General features: G+C 42.8%; 1 protein-coding gene across 5 annotated transcripts in view; it reads left to right on the top strand.

Moving 5' to 3' along the window:
- PALM2AKAP2 (PALM2 and AKAP2 fusion) overlaps nt 1–20392 on the top strand; it is a 324924-nt gene that overhangs the window by 57386 nt on the left and 247146 nt on the right. For all 5 annotated transcript variants that reach the window (XM_063082653.1, XM_063082652.1, XM_063082654.1 and 2 more), the window contains exons 2-3: nt 7416–7496; nt 18619–18749. In XM_063082653.1, coding sequence (XP_062938723.1) covers nt 7416–7496; nt 18619–18749 — 212 coding nt within the window. The remainder of the gene's footprint in view (nt 1–7415; nt 7497–18618; nt 18750–20392) is intronic.

Genomic DNA, 20392 nt, shown 5'->3' with positions numbered 1-20392 from the left:
ACCCCAAGATATAACATGTTGGTATATTCATTTTTTCTTCCTAGTGCGGTACGTAGAAAACTAATAGGAATTGTTACCTAAAGGAACAAAGCCGATGGGGATCAGGTGAAGAGAGATTCAACTGTTCATTTTATTCCTTTGTATATTGTGTGAATTTTTTCACCATGCACATTTATTACTTTTACCTATAGTTTTAAATGCTAACTGCATTTATCTCGGCAGGGATATTATGGGCTACTGGTATTTCCTTCTCTATACCTTTCTGTATTGAAAATCAGTATATTTCAGAAATATTCACCAGATATTGGCAACTAAGAAACAAACAAAAACATGATTGGCAAAAGTCAGAAAAGGCATGTATGGCTGTGTTTGAAATTATGCTAATGCCTTGGAGTTTGCGTTCCTTTGTTGTCATCAGAATCCTCACATTGTGTTCTCTTTCTATTTCTGTGCACACTGTGTGTTTTGCATTTCCAACCATGACAGCTATGTTCAGTTGCGCCCCAGCCCCACTACTGTTCTGCAGCCCGCTGCTCTGAGAACTGCCAGGGGCAGGGACCGGGAGGACCCCGCTGCTAATTTTGGGGTCCAGGCAGCATCCACTCCTTCCAGCGCTGAGACATTTCCCCCAGGCCTTGCCCATCTTCCTGAGACAAGACTAGCAGCTAGTGCATCTCTCTGCTCCATCCTCTTCCCATCACCTCATTTTAGGGAGATATATTCTGATATGCAGAGATCCCTGATTTAGAGAATGTCCTCCATTCTTGGTGAACTGAGAGCTTCCCCAGCTACTGCCTCATCTGCGTAGTCCCTTTCGGAGGAAAAACTCAAACAGGAGCGAAATTTTTTGCATTTGCTTTCTTTATTAGATCATTCAATCTCCTGGAAATGTTTCCTGCAGGGATAGAAGTAAATGAGTATATTATTTCACCAGGCATTGCTGAAGGTTTCCACCCAGTCTTGACCTATTTTTGTTTGGAATCAGGAAACACTCACAGATTTTGTAAGGGGCCTCGTTTTTCGGGAGCGGAGGGATTTGACATCAGAATGTTTTGCGTTTTGAACATCTCATTTTCTCTGGAAGGTTTGTGGCATATGACTGTGGAGGTGGTGAAGTACTATATTTTATGTGTCCTGAGTGGGGTTCACTCTGAGAGCTGAAGAGAGTCCAGTAGTTCTGAAGATGCCCCTGTTCATGGGAAAGCACTCTGGGGTCAGACTAAGTTTCAACCCCTTTTCCGCCACTTCTTAGCTCATGGCCTTGGGGCTTTACTCATCCTACCTGAGCTCGGGTTGTTTTCATCTGTAAAATGGGGGCTATTCAAGGTACCTACCTCAAAGTGTTCTGGGGATTAAGTGAAAAACTGAAGGGAAGGAGAGGCAGAAAATTCTCTTTAGCTCACAGTGAGAGGACCTCAAAGCAGAATCCTCTTTATCCAGCAACAGGAAGAAGAAAGAATACAACATTCACAATTTGATTTATTTTCCCCCCTCTTATCTGAATTCTGGGATATTTTAATGGCAATAGTGCCTTGAGTAGGTCTTCTGGTTCCTTCTGCTTTGCCCTGGTAGCAGCTTCAGTCAGAATGGGGCTTCAGCTGAGAAAAGGAAATTCCATGTCTCTGCTTCTTACTGACCTCTCTGCTCTGCCTCTTCCCCTCTCTCCCTGATTTTCAGGGAGAGATTCTCAGCAGGGATCCACCCTCCCCCTGACCCCCAGCCACCATCTTACATTTCCCAATGCCCAGGTTGCAGCACAGGCAGCAGGAGAGAAGAAGAGGGAGTCTCAAGTAACACAAAGGCAGGGATAGGCTTCCTTAACTACTTGTAGTACCTCTCTTCCATCATATTTATTAATCACCTTTGAACAGAGTGTGCTCTGTTCTCTACAGATGCTTCTGACTATACTGATAGTATGGAGTGTTCATAATGTTGCAATACTTCCAGAAAATACTTGCCAGGGAAATATATAATTTACAGAAAGACAATGAAAGTGGCTTGCTAGGCCTCCCAGACAGTGGAGAGATCTGGAACTCTTCCTAATGGATCGAGATCACTTCACTCCAGATGTCTCTTGAGACCCATGGTTTGCTACTGGCAGCTCATTATGCTTTTCCTTGGAATTTCCACTTACCCCAAGCCTTTCCTTCCAGAATGAGCTTTCTATGATTTGTTCCCAGAATTAGCTTTCTTCTACTCTTTTCTCACATGCAGAGTAACAGTGATCTATTCCATATGGGTTAATGTTTTCAACATTAGGACGCTTCTGGTTTTATGGACTGATGGCTAATGTGTTTTCAGTAATATATTTTGCTGCCATTGAAATTATGCGTGCACATTCATAATGCATTTGAATGAGGGATATGGACAAACAGAAACACAATCAGAGAAGAAAAAGGACAGTTTGTTCATTAGAGATACTCACCAGGCATCTATTACATGTGTTCCATTCAACATGCAACATTCTAGGCTTTAGGGATGTGTCAGCCAAGATCCTCGTCCTCAAGGAGACCATAGTTTGGTAGAGGGAGATGTATAAACAGTTAAGTGTATAAAGTGCTAAAGTGCTCAGAGGACTAATGTAGAAAACTGCGCTATGAAGCCTATGAAGAACGGGGAGAAAGGAGGGAGCGATGAGGTCTCACTGGAGGGGGGAGAAAAGTCTTCTGTATTTGTTGGTAGTATTCAAGTTGTAAATGACAGAAACATCACTCCAACTTGCAGAAGCAAAAGGGAGATTTATTACTGTATATAATTTAGGAATCCCAGGGATAGTTCTGGCTTCATGCATGACTAGATCTGGGACTCAGACAATGTATTAGGATTCTTTTCTGTCTTTCAACTCTGCTTCCCTCTGTGTGTTGACCTCATTTCCTCCAACAGAGATTCATTTCTTCCACGTGGCTTGGGAAAATCACCACTCAGATGTACATCATCTTGGCTTAACCCTAGCAGAAAGGGAGGTTTTGTTCTCCCAGTATTCATGTGTCTGCCCCTCAAAATGTCTCTTATTGGTCCTGCTTGGGTCACCTAGCCACCCCTTGGATCCATTGTAAAGAGATAAGGTAGTATGATTGGCCTAACCTGGCTCCCAGGCAAGTCCTGGTGGCAGGGATGGCCTGGGGTATGTGTGACTAATCATGACTGGCATTCATACCAGTGCCATTTACACTGAGGACAGATGTTTTCCCCAAAGGAAGGAAGACTGTGCAGATCAAAACTGACATGTGGTCCCTATAGCTTCATTGCTATTTAAGTTGTGCTGTCAAAGAAGACTAGTGTTTTGTCAAGTGAAGCAGTAAGAGAAGTCCATTATTGTTAGAGGAAGCAGTAAGAGCAAAACCTGGAAGACACGAACCAGCCTGGCAGATCAGGAGTCTGCAAGTAGTTTGTTGAGGTTGGAGCATATGGTTGGGGAGTCATAGCTTGAGATGGAGTCATGAGATAGGTGGTAGCCTCACTGGCCATTCTGTGGAACTTTCTCTTTGCACTGTAGGCAATGGGTAGATATTCTGGGTTTTAGACAAGGGATGGAGGTGGTCTGATTTCCATTTTAGAATATCACTCTGGCAGCAATGTGGAGGATGACTTGGAGAAGCCAAGACTTGGAGGCAGGAAGATTATAAGGAAACCAGATGGAGATGAGGTTAAACAATTAAGTTCTCGAGTACTAATTAATTAAGTGCTAGAAGTACTAATGCAGAATAGTCCACATATGTGGGTGGGGAACTAAAGGAGGGCCTATTAAGGCAGTACTAGAGGTTATAGTGGGGAAGCAAAAAATGTGGAAAATGGCAAGCAGAATCAACAGGACTTGGTTTTTCAAGAAAGTGAGCATCTAGAATGACTCAGGTTTCTGACTTGAGTAGCATCATTTGCTGAGATGAAGAATATAGAAGAAGGAATAGGTGCAAGGGTGTGGGGAGGGGATGGCTGAGATGGTGATTGCTTGTGCTGAGTTTGAGGGAGTGGCTCTGAACAGAGGCCATTCGGTATGGGGATGTGGAGCTCAAAGGAGAGGTAGCGTTGTAGGCTTGATGAGAGAGAGGGGCCTAAGAGTTACTGGTTTTGTCTTGGTTAAGGGAAGGAGAAATCTGGGAACCAGCAGCCTAGCCAGGGGAGGATCTCAGCAGTCCAAAGAAGCAAGTGTCAGGAACCTGAGGTGAGTTCCTTAATGGTGTCCTACTCAAGCTTGTGTAATTAGATGCATATCTAACTCTGAACTGAGGCTGATTGCGTATCTTGTGCTTTCGGGACCTAATGCCATCACTGTTGAAGAGGACTCAGGTAGTCAAAGAATCCTGTAACAGCTGTAGATGCACAAAAGGTCCTTGTTCTGGAGCCAAATCCAGGGTCTGCATCAGTCAGAACACAGATGTGAACATGCTAATGCCTCTGCCTGCTTATATATGTTAACAACTATTTGTTTTCAGACTTGAACCCAGTAAGGCGTTTCCCCAGGGGGGATATGAATACAGCACAAACGGGCTTCGCCTCACCACTTTCCCACTATTGCTGTTCATGCGTTCATGCGCCGGCACTCTCTGGTCTGTGTGGCTCAAAGCCAAGACACCACTTTACCTCACCCTCTAGATCCTATTAGCCTGAGTCTCATCAATTCTGGCTTTTATATTTGTCCTTTTCCCATTCTGATTGGTACAGCTTGAATGGGTTTATTGGTTCATGCATCCCCACTACACACCAGGGTGAATGTAGCATCCTCCTCAGCCACTTAATGATCTTTTAATCCAGAAGTCAGCAAACTTGACCCATGTTTGTAAATAAAGTTTTATTAGAACACAGCCATACTCATTCATTTATATTGTCTGAAGCTGCTTTTCAACTGCAATGGCAGCACTGAGTAGTTGCAACAGAGACTGTATGTCCTGCAAAATCTAAAATGTTTACTATCTGGTCCTTTACAGGAAAAGTGCCCCGACTCCTCTTAATCCATCCTATATACCCATGCCAGATTGATGTTTCTGAAATGCCACTTCACCATATTATTCTCTTGCTTAGAACTCTGTAAGGACATCGCATAGCCCACACGATAAAAATCCAAACTTTTTGGCCTGGCATTCAAGGCCATCAATGGTTTAGTCCTAGCCAATCTTTTGAACCACTGATCTCTACTCCTAAAGGCAAGCCCTTGTACCCCAGTTAGATTTTCTTTCTCGTTGTCCCTGGAATATGCAGTACATTTCTATCCTTGCTTGCACAGATCCCTTTGCCTGGAATGTGCTGCCCATTGATCTGTATCTACCAAAATCCTACACATTCTTAACGGACTAACTTGAAATCTACCTCCTTCGTGACCATATGAGTTTACAGTGATTGGCAATAAGTCTACTGCTCGAGCATATAAAGATCCAGGGCCTGTACCATCTGCTAGTATTTCTTCTGTTCAGAAAATGGCTTACCAATATGATGGGAGTGAGAACTTTCTATATGAACAAAGGCACAGAGCTGGGAAAGCCTGCGAGAGGTTTGGAAATGACAGGATGTGCAGTGAGAACACACAGCACTCAATTAACATTTGTGGAAGTACTGAGTCATCAAAGTCTCGTATCCATGACATACTATATCTTGGTTCTGAATTTAAATGTAGGACAACTACATATCTTGATAGTAAGTGGGAATGAATGATAAAGTCCAGTAAACTTACTCTTGAGAAATCCTAGAATATAGAGATAGCGGCTGGTTGTAGAGGTCCTCGCTTTATCATGTCACCTTGAGATGCTGGATAGGTGGGCTCTTCCCTCTAAGCCTTGCTTTTTCCATCTACTATAATATATTATATGTTCTTGGGTGTACTCTGGGATTAAGTAGCATTAATTATGCACAATTCATTGGAGTTCTTTGGTAAATGGTAAGTTCCTATCCTAAAATATTCATGGGTCTCACCTTGGTAGGGAGGTTATTATATCCCTGTTCAAGTGACTCAGGGTTATGAGCTAGTATTTCTTATAGTCTGTGCATTGCACAGAAAACCTTGGTTATAACACAAATTGTTATCACATTCATTTGAATAGCAGTTCTGCAATCACTTCCCCAGAAACATAGCAACTACATAAAATGAAAGCTTCCGTTAACACAGAGCACAGCAGCCAGGCTTCTGCATTATCGTCTTCTCTAGGGTTTGGCTGTTGTATAGTAAAATGCTATTATGTCTTGTCTAACAAGTGTCTCCCTGCATGTGTGAGTAAAGGAAAATGATCCAGTGCAGTAAATGTCTCAGTAAACCACCCCTGTACACACTGGAAACACGACATTAACAAGTCAGCTTTCCTAAGGGCAGGCCTTTCTGTTCTTGTGAATCACATTTATAGGGTGTTTATTGTCTACATTGGAGAAATATGGAGAAGAAAAATATTAAGTGTACACGCTAATGGAAAGGTTATGTTGGAAATACAAGGGAAATATGTTTCTTTAAGACCAGCTTCTAGGCATTACCCGGAAATAAACATGTGGCAATAAGAATAATAGCAAATAACATTGACTGAGTGCTTACTGTGTACCCTGCATTGTTCTAGGCCCTTTATATATATGATCTCATTTAATCCACACCCCAGCCATATGGTTTGGGTACAATTATTATCTCCACTTTATGCGGGAGAAGACTGAGATCCAGGGAGGTAAAGGAACTTGCCAGAGGTCGCACAAGTAGCAAGTGGGAAGGCTGGGAGTTGGACCCAGGCAGACAGATTCCAGACTTCATATTTACGATAACCTCAGCAAGCCCCACCCACGTGAAATGCTCTCCCCAAGCCTAGTTGAAGAAAAGATCACCTAATCTTAACGTCTAATTTGCATTGTTCCGTATGTCCAACTGGATGATTTGTCCTACAAAATGTGAAATTATGTTGGATTATTTACATATATGAATTTGATCAAAGAAATCTAACCCTGGAATCTCCCACTGTCTGTCATATTTGCAGTTTGTAACAACCTGTGTCTTTTGGATTGAGACATTTTTATTCCTGGTCTGCAAATGAACACTGCACAGAACGTGTGTGTGTGTGTGTGTGTGTGTGTGTGTGTGTGTGTGTGTGTGTGTGTGTGTGTGTGTGTAGAAACTGCCTTTTCGTGTGTGTGTGTGTGTGTGTGTGTGTGTGTGTGTGTGTGTGTGTGTGTGTGTGTGTAGAAACTGCCTTTCTGGATTAAATTGTTGCAGCCTGGCTGAGTGAGGAGAATTTCTCCCACTCATCGAGCCCACAGCAGACATGTTGGGAGAAAGCTGCTGCCTGCCACACACCCGGGGATGGTGTGGCAGGTGACTCTGCGTGTGTGCCCAGTGCCTCTGGAAGTGTCTGTACAGATGTGAGCTGCTGCTGCTGCTGCTGCTGCTTCCTGCCTTAAAATTCCTGGAGCCAACACCCATCCACTCTTACAGCCTGTCTCTCTCTCTTTTCAAGGAAAAAAGAAAGAGGCAGACCGAAATAGAAGGCAAGCGACAACAGCTTGATGAGCAGATACTTCTGCTGCAGCATTCCAAGGTAAGCAGCTGATGCCATGAACCTGTCCCATTATTAGACATGCAGATCACACTCTGGAGAGCTGGGCAGAGCCTGCCCTGCCACAAAGCGCCACCGCTGACTGAACCAGCCTTTTTCATTCAATCAGGAAACCATCTCTTGGCTTTTCTTGTGAATTTCTCAGATTCAGGGTGGTGTTACAGCATTCCAATGTCTGCAAACATGAGATTACAGTGTGCATAGGGACGGGGTGGAGGGTAGTGTGTGCTTGTGGAATGGGATGGCTGTATATAGAAATCGGGTGGGAATACTCACCACGGTGGGCGAGGTTGTGTTCCAGGGCTGTTTCTTCCCTGCATAGGTACTTGTGTGCATTTGCTTACAGGCTCCAGAACATACATTTAACATAATGTTCTTTTCTTAATTAAAAATCTTAACATTTTCTTTCTCGATATGAAAAAAGGAAGATAAAACAATGTGATCTGATAAAAGAACATCACTGTGTGTTTCAGATTATTCATTTAAAAAAAAATCCTACTTTAACAATTTTGAAAGTGTTCTGATAGAACAAGCAGTGGGTCAAAGATGGTTTTTAAATGATTTGATTTTGTTGGGTCTCCATTGCATCATGTTAGAGAGAGAGAGAGAGAGAGACAGAGAGAAAGGAGAGAGAGAGTGAGCGAGAGAGCTGTTTGTTTATGTATTTTTTCTCTAAAACACAATGCACTTAAGCACTGTAATTGATTACAGCCCAAGTGAAAGCTCTGTCACTGTCACAAGGGCTCCACTGGTTACAGAATGTTGCTTTTTGCATCCTCATAGAATAATGTGACCACATTCCAGTGGCCAGCTGGGAGTTGCCACTTGTCTTTGACTGCTCCTGGGAGCTTTTTTAAGGAAAACCTTCTGCTTACCTCCAGTTGCTGTGGCATTGTGTGTACAGAATTGCATTGCTCAGAGGGCTGGTGGGGAAGAGGGCGCTGATTCTCGGGGTGATGCTAGGTATGCATTATTTGCATTTTTTTAAACAAGGTGAACCTTTATGGTTGCATTTCCTGTTCTTCTCTAGAAAACAGGGTTGTGCCCAATGAGTCCCCAAAAGGAGAATCACCAGCAAGCTAGTTACTGATTTCAGATAGCAGCATGACCTACATCTGCTAGGCATGTGTGTTAGTTTCCCATTAACTTTAACCAGAGAAATGTTCAAAAGGAAGAAAAGCAGCATGATACTAAGAATATTGCCCATTTCTCTCCTCTCATCATGTAAATCCATTGACAGGCCTGTCTTTGTAGGAGCTTGCACTACATCCCATATGCTGTTGCTCTTTTCTTACAACAATCCTGAGGGAGGATTGAGAGCTAAAATTAGTATCCTCTTCTTACAGAGAGGGAGACTTAAAAACGTTTAATAGAACTGAGTGAATTGTTCAAGGTCAGTCTGGACAGAGCTAGGTCTCTGGCTTAGAGGACAGTCAATTCAGTACTTATAAGAGACCAAAATGTACTAAAACCTCAGTGAATTCTTGGTTAAATATGAACTTTTGTTATTAATAAAAGGACTGAAAGAATAAGAGAGGCTGCTTTTGACTAAATGGCCTCTCTCTTCTTTTTTTTTTTTTTTTGACCGGTAAGGGGATCGCAACCCCAGCATGGTGTTGTCTGCACCACGCTCAGCCAGTGAGTGCACTGGCCATCCCTATATAGGATCTGAACCTGTGGCCTCAGCGCTCCCAGCACCGCACTCTCCTGAGTGAGCCACGGGGCCGGCCCCTCTCTCCTCTTTAAGCTCAATGTAGTTCTTTGCTTTTGCATTTCTTGAATCCAAAGTCTGGCAATGAGCGGAAGTTTCAAGTTTCTTTTGGCCCACTTTTCATCATTCTAGGTGCCACATAAGACACCAGGACTCATTCATTGCTGACGTTCAGCACAGTGTTTCTACATTCTTTTCATATTCCATCTACTCAATGTTGATCCATCCATCCATCCAATCAACAGAAACAGTTGTAAAAATGCTTTCGTATTGCATGAGGAAGCAGTGAGTTTCCTTTAAGGACTTGGAAACAGGGGAATCAGATAGTGCTTTAGGGTTATCCTAGTAAAATTTCCACACAGTTGTATCTAAGGGTACACCCAACACTTTCATGGAGGTAATCTTGCTATAACTGAGGGAAAGAGGGAAGGACTAGAAGTGATTTTATTATGTGGAGACCAATGCTTCATATTTTTCTTTGGGAGAAGATTTGTGCAGATGGAATGAGGGTGGATTGTTATCCTTGAACAGTGAAAAAGGAAAGCTCAGAGGTTCCAGAGGTGGCAGTATTTGTCTGGTACCCCCTGCGGAGAGACCCCAGCTCTGGGAAGTACAGAGTTTCTGTGTGCTAGTGAGGTGGGATTGGTGGTAAAATGGGGAGAGTCCTCAGGCCTCACCACTCTCTTTGTTCTTAGTCCATCCTTCCTAAAATAATTGAGTTATTTTGATAGAGGAAGAGGGTGCCTGATTGAGGGATGTGATCATTTCAGGCACCAGAAAGGAGTATGTTCTACCTTAAATCCCTTAACCATTGAATAGTGTGAGTCATCTTCTCTGTGATCATTCAGTTTCCAGCTTGTTGGCCTCACCCCAGGATGGAAGTAAATTCATTGAGATGACATTTCCTCCTCTGTGAGCCTCTTGGTGGCGAGTCAGCCTGCTTTCTCCTGGCAGCATGGCAGCCTTGTCATCCTTTCCCCACCCTCAATAATAGTCACCATTTTTTGAGTGCCCACCATGTGCATGGTACTTTAAATACATACCCTCAATAATGGGCACAAAATGGATAGTACTCTGCCCATCTTACGGGTATGGACACAAACTCATGAGGTCAAGTAATTTGTCCAAGAACATAGAGACTATAAGTGAGGGAGCCCGGGTTGAACCCCAGGTCTGTCTGCTTCCAAAGACCAGGCTCTTTCCAGGACACTTTTCCCTTTAAAAGAAATGTTTCCTTTTGAATAATTTGTCTAGAGATGCCAGTTACCATCATCGCTATCTCTCTTGCTTTCAGTATATTTTCATGGACTCCAGAAAATTTAAACCATGTGGAGACATGTCACAGTGATTATTGTAAGTTCCTGAAGTAGAAAATATTAGGACACATGTCAGCAATTAATATTTATTTCACTAATTTACAAAATCTCACATGCTCCCTAAGGAAAAAAAAAAAATTCTTAGAGCAAAGTTAAATGGAAAAGCATTAGAGTTAGGTCATATTTATGAAGATATAATTCTCATATTCTATATCTTAAGATATAATTACCACAAGTTAGTGGACACGTATTCTCATGCAATGAAATCCGAATTATTTAGACAGACTAACTGGTCTCTTTTAAGCAAATAAATAGACTGTAAGACAACAGTTTTGGCACTTGCATGTTTGTTTAATACACTTGGTCATTCCAATATTTAGAAGTATGCAGTGAGATCATTACTTAATACATGGACTGTGTGTAAATTCTATAATGCAATGAAAGAACAAAGTGTGAACTATTAAAATATTAGCTACTGTAGTCCAGTGATTAGGAAACTTCAAGATACTTTGATGTCCTGGCCAAATTAAATCCAAATTTCTTTCTACAAGATCCTTAGCTATATTTAGTATCTAATATTTGTGATGTAAGAATTTCCAAGAAATACAAATGGAAGTACAAAAGTAAGGAATGTATGATATTGCAAAAACTAACTTTAAAAGTATAAGAAAATATAAGGAAAAACTTATCAACTGTATACTCACCACCCAGGTATAACCCATATAGGAGGTATATATATCCTTCTATACTTTTTTCTCCCAATTTGATTCTATAGATTGAGATATGTAATCTTTGTTCACAGACCTCACCAACCTGTGCATAAAGTGAAATTATATTAACATTGGTATCCAAATTACATTAACCTTGGTATCCAAATTACATTAACCTTTACCTCTTTTTTGATTTTTGTATATGGGCTCTTTGAAATGCCCATACAAAAATTTGTAATTTTCATGAAACCACATCTAACATTCTTTTACTTTATGATTTCTTTCTTTCTCTTTTTTTTTTTTTAAAGATGACCAGTAAGGGGATCTTAACCCTTGACTTGGTGTTGTCAGCACCACGCTCTCCCAAGTGAGCTAACCGGCCATCCCCATATAGGGATCCGAACCTGTGGCCTTGGTGTTGTCAGCACCACACTCTCCCAAGTGAGCCACGGGCCGGCCCTTACTTTATGATTTCTGACTTTGACATCCTCTTTAGAAAAAACATGTCCATTTCAAATCATTCCTATAATGTTTCTTATACTTCAATAGTTTTAATCCTTCTAGAATTTATTTTCCTATAAGGTCGGAATATAACTTTACTTTTTACCCATGCTGACTCAACATGATTTATTGATTAATTCACCCTTTCCCTCACTGATTTAAATGTCTTCTTTATCACCTACATATTTCTCACTTATACTCAAGTCCAGCATTTGTGGATTCTTTTTATTCCATTAGTCTGCCCTTTCCAGTGCCAGTAGCATTCTCATTCAATCCCTATAGCTTTTTAATATATTGTCATATTTTAGGAGGCAAGAGCCATCATTATTCTTCTTCTGAAAAATTGTCCTAGCTTTTATTCCATGGGAACAATTATTTATTTTTATTGTTTTTATAATGTGACTTGTGATAATGTGAATTAAAAAAATAAATAAATCAACTACTGTACTGTACCCGAACAGACTAAATTCAATATTCTCTTTTGCCCTGTGGCCAAATTGCCAGAGATATGTCTATTTTATTGGTCTGTTCAAAGTCCCAGAACTGAGTAGGTGCTCAGTACATTTGTAACATGACTTCCTTTGGGACTGTCACATTTATAAAGGTTTGTCTGACAGAGTCAGGACTGTCACAATCAAACCACTAACACCACGTCTTCAATATATATGCCACCTTTGAATTATTTATTCATGAACAGGGAACCTTGACTAGAGTTTTCTTCTAATCCAAGCTATGAAAATTGTCATTATACTTTAAAGACCACAGCCTTTTCTTTCTTAAAAAGACCAAAAACTCAATTATGACCTTGCAAAGTATTTATTGTCAACCCACCAAGGTAATTTATTTGCTGAATAGCCTAAAGGTATCAGGACACTTGCTGCAAAGATATTACAGTGTCTTTTACTATTTTGAAACTGTAGCACTGATTTTAGACTTTTCCTGGTTATTAGTACATGTGAAAGGCCAATTTCAAATTTTAAAATATTGAACAGATGGGCACAGTACACAGCATGAGGCCACTTTACATCTTATCCTTTGTTCTGTTATGTCTCCCCTGGCCCTATAAACAGAGCTCAGGTGGGGGTTAGAACTTGATTTCTTCTATCAGAAATTTTGGGTCAGCTTTGCCCTGTGTGGACTGGATCATGTAACAAAATCTCAAAACCAAATCAAGATCTTATTGGGAGTCAAAGAGGAGGAAGGAAAGGATGAGAGGGATATTGGAAGAGAAAGAGAGAGGGGACATGAGTGAGTGACTGAAAACACAAACATAGCTATGGCCTCACCCCCAGTTTAATCCGTTTTCTGTTAGAAAATTGATTTTAGCCAGATCCTAACCATCATCCACTAATACAGCCAGTGTCAGCTTTAGCCAGACTACAGGTGAATGAAAGATTTGGAGTAAAAAGTAAAATCATAAAGGTACAAGGAGGAATCACAGGGGAATATTTTTAGAGTCTGAGAGCAAGGAATTCTTATCTAAGTATGACATCAAAGCCACAATTATAAAGTGAAGAGATTACTGGATATGACTTCATAAAAATAACAAGTGCTGGTCAGAAAAAATTGGAGTCTTATTACTATTCCTGGCTCATCTCCACTTCCCTGCTCTGCCACACCCACCTACTCACCCAGCCCGGACACTCCTATCTCCCTGAATCACCTTGAAAAGTTGCTTCACCTCAGTTACCTTATCTGTAGATGATAAAGACCTGATGAGATGATCTCTAAGGTCTTTTTAAGCTTTAATAGTCTAAGGTTTTATATTTGCTAAAATACAGCATGTGTGCATGGTTTTTCAGTAAATTCATTCGTTCAACAGGTATTTATTATTACCAGCTACAACCTCACACGTCAGCCTCCGTGGATGAATAAAAGATACAGCACCTGACTGCAGGGGACTCAGGGAGAGTGGGAGAGAGCATCGATATGGAATCCACCGTTAGAGAAGCTGGAAAACAGTTTTCCATGTTAGGGAGTGGGTCAGTGGTGCCTGATGATTGTTTAAATCCTATCTGAGAAAAAAAGGGTTCTTGGGGGAGCTTATGCAGAGGCAGGATCATATAATGCACCTTCTGGCTTCAAATCCCAGATCCACACCTCACTAGACATAACACCATGGATTGGTTCCTTAATATTAACTCCTCCTACCTTGTGGGATTTTTGTGAAAATTAAATAGATCGAAAGCACATAAAGCAGTAGGAGTTCTATAAGATCATTGTCATCACCATCATCACCCAATTCCATGGCTTCAAATACCATTTATGTACCGATGACTCCCATAGTGATGTCTCCAGCCTGATGGCCCCTGAACTCCAGCTGCTTCCCTGACATTTTCGCTTAGATGGATGTTGCATCCATTTATAAGCCTCTCAAATCTCACATGCCCAAATGCAAGTTTTGATATTCTGCTCTTCTCTCATCTGCTCTTCCTCTAGTCCTCCCCGTCTCCAATGAATGACACCAACATCCACCCCTTTGCTCAAACCAAGTATCTATACATCACCTTTAATCCCCCCCTTTTCCTCATCTCCCACATCTAATCCGTTGGCAAGTCAATCGATTCTACCTCTAAAATACGCCTCCATGCCTTTCTTTCTTCTGCTTCTCCTCTGTTTCGAGCTAATGTGCTCTGTCACTTGAATGATGCAGCAGGCACCCATCACTTGTAACTTGTAATTCTTCCCTTGTAATCTGCTCTTACTGTTGTGCCTACAACAGTAAGCAAACTCCTTAGTAAGACTACAGCATCCTACTGAATTTCCAAGTGGGGTGCAGGAGGAGAGGCAGGTGTGCAAGAAGATGAGGGGTTCTGTTTCAGATCATAGTGTCTGGCCTGCCAGCGACAGAGCTCATGCATTCTTCAAGTAGTCGGATAGTCACAGGTTCTCATGCGGTGCTGCTTAAATTATGGTCCTCGGACTTGTAGCATCAACGACAGCATCACCTGGGAGCTTGTTAAAAATCAGATCTCCAGGCCTTACCCCAGACTTAGAGAATCAGCATCTCTGTGGGGGGGGCCCTGGAACCTGTGTCCTAGCAAACTCTCCTGGTGACCCTGATGCATCCTGAAGTTTGAAAAATTCTGTTCCAGTTTTGTTTTCCAAAGCTGGATGGGCCCATAGAGCAAGAAATGGATTTATTTTAGGAGCTCTCTCTGTGCTTCATCTCAGAAGCCCTTGTCAAGTTTCCGTCTGTCCAGTGGCCAGCTCTCCGTCTGGTTTTTAATTGTTCTGGCTCTTCATGGTCACATCCATTTGATAAATGTGAATTGTTGACAGTTCTTAGTTCCCATAAGCTATGACTTTTATTGGATGTATGTTATTTGGACAATAAGGGCGAAAAAAGAAAACTTTCTTGTTTTTAGTTTTCACTTCTGCTGAGCTCTGCTTGTCTCCAAACTCTGGAACACTCGGGCAGCCAGTTAGAGCCAGAACAGTAAGGGGACACCTGTGCTTCTGATGGGCACACTCAGCATATTCGGTTATCCAAGGGCCTAACACAGTCGGTCCTCAGAGACAACACGAGGGGGATCCCGAGTAGATTAAGGAAGCCTTTAGAGGTAAATGCATTTGAATTCATGGTTCTCCCTGACACCATGACTTTGGGGCCAAGTGAACGATCAACAATGCTTTTTCTTTTTTTAAATATCAAAACGCCTTTTGAAATGGACTTCCCTGAGACCGGTCCTACCTTTTCCTATTAGATCTTCTCCTGCTGCAAACGTTTTTGGCGATGTCATTGTGGTGTGGAGAGAAGAGACAGAAGTAGAGGGACATGTGTCTCTGGATGCTCAGTCACCAGGCTGCTTTGGCCGGAGGTACTGACTGATGGCCAGGGCTGAATCAGCAAGAAATGAGGAAGTTTGACCCTTCACGTGGGGTCAGGAGGAACTGTGTGATGAAGAGCAGAGAGAACATTCCCGAGAGCAGCCACTTCCTCACGTTTCAAGAAGATGTGGTTGCAGAGCATCCCTGCTAGGGCGGGGAATCCGGGACAGTCCATGGCTGCCTTTCCAGAAGGATCTACACACCAAGACTAAAGTTGCCAGGATATCTGTCTCCCAAAATCCTAAAAAGGTTTTTACCTTCTATGGTTTGGATCAGGTTCATGCCAGACATTTTAGCACAGGAGGTGCTCTGAAGGTGTGGGCCTCCCTCCTCCCAAGTAATCAGAGTGAAGGAAAATCGGGAATTTCCCAGTTCATCCGTTCACTCGTTCATTCACTGGAACTGGGCTAGGTGTTGCGATGAGTGCAGGGGTGAGCAGGGACAGTCCCAAGCTTCAAGGAGCAGGGGGTCAAGGGGGGAACAGCTATGAAAAGAAAGAATGTAAGAACGGTATGGAAGTGCTGCTGAGTATGTCTCTGCTATAGGAGACAGAGCTGTGAGCCACCGATTTTGCCAGCAGAGGCCAAGGGAACAGGATGAACAACTACAATAATAAACATTTCTATAGTACTAAGTTTGGGCCTGGCACTTTTCGTCTATGGATTCACTTAATCTTCATAACAACCCTCTGAGATGGGCACTGTTGTCTCGATTTTACAGATGAGAAGACTGAGGCTTAGTGAGGCTAAGGAGCCTGTCCAAGGCCGTACAGCTAGTAAATGGCAGCCTGGCTCCAGAATCCAGGCTGTTCACCACTGTTTATATGACTTCTCACAATTTCTACTCTCTTCCTGAAAGTAAATTTTAGAGCCAAGGTAAAAGTTATAGGTCAAGAGAAGAAACTTGATAATCATCTTTCTACTTCAACATCACTATGAATGAAAAATTTATTTTCTATCTACATCAGATTAAATATCCGAATTAAAATGTAAAAACATTAATTGCTCAGAAAATGGCCTGTTGCAATATGCAAGCATGATCCACCTGGGAATATTGAGTGGCTTAAGTGGAGAACAGTGGTTCTGCATTTTTTCTTTCTTCTGTAACACACTTAGGAAAAGCAACCAACATACCCCACCAATTCCCACTTTCCAGGGGAAAAGAATCTCTGTGATAAAGCTTTGGAGGACGCCAATGTAAACAAGTTGTACTGAGAGCTTTTATACATGATTTTATATTGTCAAGCAATGCCCTATAAATTTTAACCAAAACAGTACTTTTCTATTCGCCTTGGTGGTAGTTGCGGACTGTTTATTCAGAACACATTTACAGGCAACATGTTACCAATGATATGTAACTGTTTAAGGATATTGGGGCAAGGGGGGCTGGTTCCTGTCTACAATCACTTTGGCAGTACAGTTAGGAATCACTTACATACAATATGAAAAAACACACATCTTTAAGTCAAATTATTGGAAAATTACAAGTCCAATGATGTAAATTTGCCTCTCTATGTGCTGTAAGAGTAACCAAACAGATCTCCATGAACAGTGGTTTATAATGAAATGATTTGTAAATAGATGGCAATAACACCAATAAAAACCATGGCTACCTGGACATGAACTTGCTCCTGTGCATCCAGCAGGGTCTCCAGCCTGCCGAATGGCTGTTGGACTTCTCAGTAGGATGGTGAATCAGGATCATTAGTGAACTCTAACTTACTATTACCCATTTTGTAGGTTCATAATAAGTACGTAGCCCTTAATGCCACATAAAAATGAATCTGTGGACTACTGCATCCTTTGCTCATAAGAGCTACAAGAAGTCCGCTCCAGCCTGCATGACCTGGCTGTCAGTCATTCTGAGAGTTTTCTTTCCTTTCACCTTGCTTGCCCTACCTAATGAGGTCAAAGTTCTGGATAGAGATGATGCCAGGGAACGAGGGAGCCGGGTCCTTATTCTGGGTTGGCCGGCGTCATAGCCGTTATTCCCATTGTTCCTCTGGTTGCCCACTGTTGCTGGGAAGAATCGGTCCCATGCCCTGAGTCCCCAAGTGGCCCATTCCCTAGACCACTAACCTATGCATGCACAGTCTCACTGGCCCTCAGCCATGATGGGCAGGGTCCAGTCTCTGCAGACATTCTGCAGCTGCCATCTGCCATCCCGGGGCCATGTAAGTGGAAACCCAAATCAAAACTCTCCTCCCACACCTACCTCTCCTTGCTCTTCATTTCGGGAAGTTTCAGTAGGACTTTCCCATATTCTGTTTTCATCTCCTTTCTCAAAGCAGTAATTGCTTCCTCCCAACCGTGGACCTGAAGCAAAAACTTTTTTTTTTTTTTGACTGGTAAGGGGATGGCAACCCTCAGCACGGTGTGGTCTGCACCACGCTCAGCCAGTGAGCGTACCGGCCATCCCTAGATAGGATCCGAACCTGCACTCTCCCGAGTGAGCCACGGGAACGACCCTGAAGCAAAACCTTTTTTATTTCATCCTCAGTGTATTAGTACACTGGTCCAGGCGGGGTGCATGGTTTTAATCACATTTGGAGACCACCGCTGAGGACGGTTGGGAGTCATTACAGGGCACAGAGTAATCTTTTAAAAAGAGCACTTTCATGCGGACTGGATATTAGGTGATCTTAGGAAATTTTATAATGGAACGGTAGTTCCGTAGAAAAAATGTCCTTATTTTTTTAGAGACTCATCCTGAAATATTGATGGGTAAAATGTCACGGTGTTTGTTCTTTACTTGAAGATGCTTTGGTGACAAAATATAAGGGAAAATATGGTTAAGTGTTTATAATTTTAAAATCTAGATGAAGTAACATGGGAATCCATTATACAGTTCACTCTGTTCTTCTGTTTCTTAATTTTTTACAATCATAGACAATGTAGAAGTAAATGCCTCTGGCGGCTCTGGGGGTCGGGCCAGAGGGACGCAGGGAGCCGAGTCAGGGAGCTGCTGCGCGGGCGCAGAGGAGGGTGTGGACTGAAAAGTGTCATCTTGTCTGTCGTCTTCCCTCATTCCCACAGTCCAAAGTGCTTCGGGAAAAATGGCTGCTGCAGGGCGTACCCGCCGGGACGGCCGAGGAGGAGGAAGCCAGGAGGAGGCAGTCTGAGGAGGATGAGGTCAGAGTGAGGCAGCTGGAAGAGAACGTTCGCAGGTACGCGGGAGACTCACGGTGCAGTGATCGCCACGCCCCTGCAGGGGGCGTTTCCCGACGCTGCCAGCGCTGTGACTCCGAGCACTCGTGATTGTGCTGGGCTTTGATCAGGCACAGGGATGGCCTCGTGGGCCACTGGGGCGTTAGGAGCCGCTGGCCCCTTCACTAAGTGCCCCCTTTTGAGTTCTTACATCAACTTTTGTCTTTTTCCTCCTTTGGATCAGCCGTTAGCTGTTATGGCTGCTTTAGTGGGTCTGTTTTCCGCTGTTCTGCGTTTGATCAATTTGAAATGCGGGGGAGACTGTAGCCACGGGTCTTGGAGTGGAAATGGAGAGTAGGGGGCGCAGAACGAAGGCGCCTCTGCAGGTGATGCGCCTGCGCTCTAGGAGTTGACTTGGTATTGTCTTCTTTCTCTGCTTGGAGGGCGGTTTGCTTCCCCTATGGTTCTCATCCAGGGGCTGACCATTTCAGTCTGGGAGATAAGTGACCAGCCTGTGGCCAGTGGCTAGCCAGGCTCATACAGGAGCAGAAATGTAGGTTTCCACTTGGGAACTGTAGCCATCCCGGGTCCCAGGAAACCAAGCCAGAGATATGAGATGGGGTGGAAGGTGGAGAGTGCAGATGCCTTCGAACCAAACCTACCCCTCCAGCCCATCCCAGCAAATTCTGCCTGCAGTCTCACCCTCCAGAGCTTCATCTCTTCCTCCTGGGGTTATGAGCTCTTTTAAAGTACAAAGGGTAATAGCTAAACTGCAACCAGTCATTTATACCTAAGAGCAATTGAAGACTCTAACGGCACTCATAGAACCCCAGTAGTGTCACTAAAGGGAAAAGCAGACAGACAGTAAACCCTAAAGGTATACTTCAGCCTGTGTCCCTACTTTGTGTAGGTCCTGATGTCCCTTAAAGAGCTTTCAGAGCAGCTTGGCTAAATTTTGCTTGTGGCAAAAACTGGCCAAGAAAAATGTTTATGTGTGGTGTGTATGTGTGGACATATACATATGTATAAGGCATATATATATATACACACATATTTGTGTATACAAACACACTTTCTTTTTTATTAATTAATTAGTTTATTATTTTTTTTTTAACATTCTAAGATGTGGAGCAGTTAGAGGGAGGGGGAGAGGAGAAGGGGCAGAGGGATATGGTGGCAGGAGGAGGAAGGGGAAGGCGTGGTTGAGGCCCATGGTACCCCCCCTCATTCCAGCAGGGGACACCAGGGGGCTTCGGGCGGCTTGGTAGATTGTTGCTGGGCTGGATGCGGATGTGGTGGGGAGGGAGCACACAAACATACCTTCTTAGAATACAAAGGGTGAAGGCTAAACTGTTACTAGTTACTTATATCATATAAACACGAACTGGTCCTCAACCATGATGTTGACAGGAGTTTCTTCCTACCTTGGAAGTCAGTTTCTGCTTCCTCTCATCTTACTTGTTATACATATACCTAGTAGGTGTTATTATAGATAGAAGACAAAAAGGATTTGGAAAATAGGATAAAGTTAGTTATATGACCTTTTCTATTTTTCTTAAATGGCATTGGAAAGCATGTCTTCCAATCAGATGGACAGTTTCACCATGGCTTGAATACAAATATGAGGGAACTTCAAAAAGTTTGTGGTAAGATTTGTATTATC

This window comes from Cynocephalus volans, chromosome 17 (assembly GCF_027409185.1).
Source record: "Cynocephalus volans isolate mCynVol1 chromosome 17, mCynVol1.pri, whole genome shotgun sequence".
NCBI lineage: Eukaryota > Metazoa > Chordata > Mammalia > Dermoptera > Cynocephalidae > Cynocephalus > Cynocephalus volans.
This window is presented reverse-complemented; position numbering and strand designations above follow the sequence as displayed.